Source organism: Pyxicephalus adspersus, chromosome 4 (assembly GCF_032062135.1).
Source record: "Pyxicephalus adspersus chromosome 4, UCB_Pads_2.0, whole genome shotgun sequence".
Lineage (NCBI taxonomy): Eukaryota > Metazoa > Chordata > Amphibia > Anura > Pyxicephalidae > Pyxicephalus > Pyxicephalus adspersus.
The window spans coordinates 41,763,078-41,767,619 of NC_092861.1; the positions used below are offsets into that span (position 1 = coordinate 41,763,078).

The window sequence follows — 4,542 nt, forward strand, 5'->3', positions numbered from 1 at the left end:
AAAAAAAAATATATGACATTAACCAGTTTTTAATCAAACTCCCTGTGCATCAAATAATGTTTATTTATTTGCAATATACACTTGAATTTACTAGGAAAATTTGACCACTCCAAGAAGAAACAGGTCCTTAGCTCAGCATCATTTGGGGGGGCTGCTTACATCACAATCAAAATGGCAGCATCCAGTAGCAATCCCAGGCGTTTTGGATGCCTACACAAGGGAGAATTTTACAGGCTAACCGCATGTGAACAAATATGAAAAATATAAAAAGAAATCTGGGCCCAATGGCACCAGAGAGCCTTTCTGGGTGGGACAGCTTTTACCTATACAGAGAAATCTAACAAAGGTACCTATCTACAAATGTAGATTTTTTTTATACCAAGTAATCTGTTCAGTATCTCCTAAATTGACAGCATCTAAGAAACTAAAAGTATTCTACCCCTAAAACTGGATACATTCAGGATTTAAAACACAATAAAGAAAACTTTAACTGCAAAAGAAAACTTTAACTGCAACCATGTATCTGGATAAAGTGATTTGCCACTTTGGTGTTTTTACAGGATTTAATGTCATGTGGATGGTCCTGAAGTTCATTTTGTTCTGTGTAGTTTCCAAATATGGGTTTTCATTATGTAAAAGCACAATTTCAGGCACATTTGTATTTGATATTGTATTTGAGTGACACATGTCACGTAAACCATAGTGGAAGTAGTCAGTAGTTAAAACCTAACAAAGGCTCCAAGCTTTCCACAGTCGAATAAAATATTATTATAGCGTGCTTGCTGAGAGGAACGATCCTCACTTTTTTTCTGTCTCACACCTCCAGTTTTAACCTTTCCAACTCTTTCAAAACACCAAAAGATTTGGATAGTGTTAAGCCTAAACCTTTTAAAGTAAAATAATATACAGGTTGATTATTATTAGTCCATTCCACCAAGTATGGGTGGGTACTCAATATGAATGACTTGTATATTAGAATTGATTCATTCCAGGACATTTGGGAATAGGTTTTTGCCTATTGGAGGTGATTAATTACACAGAGACTTGCAAATGTATTTCTGTCAATACCTTGTTTGCAGTATTGTCAGATTGGGTTTTCTATTAATAAAAAAAACAGTGGCTGTAGTTTTTGAAATTAAAAGCAGAAACAAATATTCGTCTTTTAAACATAGCTTAATGTATTTTTTTCATCTTTTGTCCAAATAATAAGTTTGATTAATTATTGTTTTTTAATTTTGTTACCTTCACATGATACATTAGTCTATTTTTTATAATTTGAAAACATTATGTCTGACATAGATAAACTGAAGTATTGAAACAAATGCTGCTTTGTATTGTGTTCATACATAAAGTATTTATTGGCATTACAGCAGTTTGTGTAATGTGTTGTGTATTGTAAACTGATCTGTTGCGTGTGTTCCTGTAAATGAATGCTGTGAAAACCAGGTCTGATGCATGCAAATGTTATTTGTAAAGGTCAATAGTTATTGATCTAGTGTGAAATTAGTGTTGAATTCATGCTATTTTTGTAGTTGGAATGAAATGATACAATAGTATGGAGTATGTGGGTATAGTTCTGGTTGAAAATGTTATTTCCCTGTAAACAATTTTATTTTTTTTTCTATGTAGTTTCTATGCATAATGCTGCATGAAGGAATAGAACGAAACAAATGGATGGCATTCTGTACAGAAGGATACTTCAGTTTGGCAATTGAGCTGCATCCTGCAGAGTTTGAAAATTCATTAGCGCTAAGTGTGTGTAACAGTATGTCTAATGACTTACAGTTCACAGATGCTAAGAGAAGTGCCTCACATATGTCACACCAAACTGGACAGGACATACAAGTCTGCTTCTGCACATCAAACCTCTCCTGCTTACTTGTACAGCCCCACCATAGGCAGTAATAGAATAGTTTTTCATAAATTGTTTTAAAGTGAATGTTGGAAATATATTCCTTGTGTGCAAGTAAAGGAGACTCTCAGGAAAAACATAATTTGAGATAGCTGTGGATAAGGTGAGGAAGGGTTACATTAAGAAAAACATTCATCTTACCAAATTTGGAGAAGATACACCCTTTAGATGTAGGTTATTGGGTAAAAAGAGATAGTCAAAAAGTTTATTCTACTGTCCAAAATTAAATAATAAAAAAAAACCCTGATCACTAAAATTGCTACTCAAAGAATTTTTACTAAATATTGTCCCTCATTTTTTAGCAAAAGAAGGAAGTATTTGCAACATTTTAGAAGAATACAGGGAGGATCTATATGATTTCCAGCTAGATCACTCAAGTAATGACCATAGGTACCATATGTCGCTGGTATCTCTTCCCTCCAGTCCAGTTATGTGTAGTGTTTATTCTGGAAGATTCTGTACACTGTGCCTTATATAAAATAAATTATTTTCAAGTTTACTCAATGTTAGCAAAAATTATACAGACACATTTACACAATTAGAAAAAATATAAACATCATAAACATATCTGTCAATACAAATTTAAATTAAATATGCATTTATCTTGATTTGTATCCCACTGTACCTATTACATATATAGCTCAATGCTTGCATTTTATGAAAATGGCTGGTAATATATGGTTAATGGTTTTATGGCAAATGATCGTATTATTTATGTTTTTGACTTTACTCTCAATGCCGTACCACTATTGCTAGGAGTTTGTTTCAAGTCATTAGGTAAGCAGTATCATTTAAGTATTGTAGTATTTTGAATATTGAATATTCTACTTACATGAAAATGTTGTAGGTCTTCCTCCAAGCCCGCAGAACTTCACTCTTTGTCCATAGAAAAGACCATACTGGATCTCTCCAATAAATTTCTGCAGCTCTTCTCCAGTAGCATTCACTAGTAGGGCTCCAGTCTTGCATAGAACTGTTCCTTTAATCCACAGCTGAATGCCCAAAGCTGCTGCAATTGCCAGAGCACAGGAGAAGCTTAACACACCAGCTAGGCAAAAGAGAGCTTTCTTTTGCAATTTAGACATGACTGGAGCCCTCAGACTTTGAACAATTGCAAAGTGTTTATAGTATCTTCACTGTGGAATCATACAGTATATCCCAAGCTAAAACTTGTGGAAACATTAAGCTTGACATTTTCTTTTTCATGCAGACAAAAAGACCAGTTAATATTTTCAGCAGTCAGCATAATCAACCTGCATCAATGACAGTAAAAGAGCAGAAAAGAGACCGGTCAGATGCTGCTAGTCCTTGTTCCTTTGCAAAGACTTGAGACAAAACCTCAGAACAGCAGATGGGAGCCTTGTGTAACCCAATACATGCTTCCTCTATCACACTAACTGCATTCTGTCTGATTGGCTGAGATGAAATTCCAGAAATGGGCAATGTTCCCAATTTAATTGGATGTCTATTGGAAAATGCACAAACCTTCCTGGGATTTCTCAGAAGATCCATAATTCTTAATGTGCCTTGCTCCATCTTCACTCATTTTAGGATCACAGCAGATTTTATTGATCCTTTATTTAAGCACTTACAGACTACACCCTAATGTTTGTATTTCACCTATAACCTCCAATGTATTCAACATCCAATATATAATCATTGTGTGTATATTTCTGATCTTCTGGTGGTTTAATACAAACACACAGTTTTAAATGTAAAACTTGCTTATGAAAAAATGCGCTACCTGTGCCACTTTTCCAAAGCAATATTCATTGAGGGGATTACCTATCCTTGAGGTTGATTACTTCCTCAGACTGTAAATTGTATATATATTGAATTTGAGATATTATGTTGTGCTAAATATTTTGTTATAAGTATTATCATTGTATATGTATGTTTATAGCTTCACAGAAAGTATTTTCCTCCTAAAGAAGTGGACCAGATACATGAAACATGTTGATGGAATAACAAAACAATCTCTTAATCGCAATGTCTCTTTGCTTGTGTTTTAAATGTTTTTAAATAAAAAAAGTTATTCATTAAATAAAAAAGTGTTATAATTGAAATATTTGAGCTATATATGTTATCTATTTATATGTGCCAATAAAGTCCTGTTTGTTGTTTTTTTTTTTTTTGGAAACTTGCTTATTACCAGAAACCTGGAGTGACCTGACAGGTTAGTTGCATTATTAGATCACCTGTCCCTTTCTGCAATAATGACCTGCCTGATCATACAAGCAACCTTAGTTCCACTTTAAGATTTCTGTTAAATACTAACAAAAGATTAGTTATTTTTAGTTGCTTTGTACTGTAGGGGAATATTATGTATAAGAATTGCCATCTAGTCTAAGATTAAGTTGATATGTGCCAACAAATAATTTGCAGAATTTGTATATAGTAAGTTTTAATTTCAACTTTATTATCAAAAAAGCCAAACTTCATCCAAATAGTTCTTTACACAAAGGAAATACATATATGATAATGTTTAATGCTACTTATACACACACTAGATTTTTGTTAGCTAGGATCTTTATAAAGTCTACTGCTTTTCATACGAGTATCGGACTGCATAAGTTACTCTAGTGAGCTTGATGGAGGTACTTGCAATAATCAATAATGTTGATAGTTTA

The 4,542-nt window shown here is 33.3% G+C and overlaps 1 protein-coding gene across 1 annotated transcript in view; it reads right to left on the minus strand.

The window, feature by feature from the left end:
* The window catches only part of CLRN1 (clarin 1), a 10,361-nt gene extending 7,102 nt beyond the window's left edge, over positions 1-3,259 (minus strand). The window contains exon 1 of the mRNA XM_072407952.1: positions 2,745-3,259. Within this exon, the coding sequence (XP_072264053.1) occupies positions 2,745-2,997 (253 nt within the window). The 5' untranslated portion in view covers positions 2,998-3,259. The remainder of the gene's footprint in view (positions 1-2,744) is intronic.
* Positions 3,260-4,542: the final 1,283 nt, after the last annotated feature.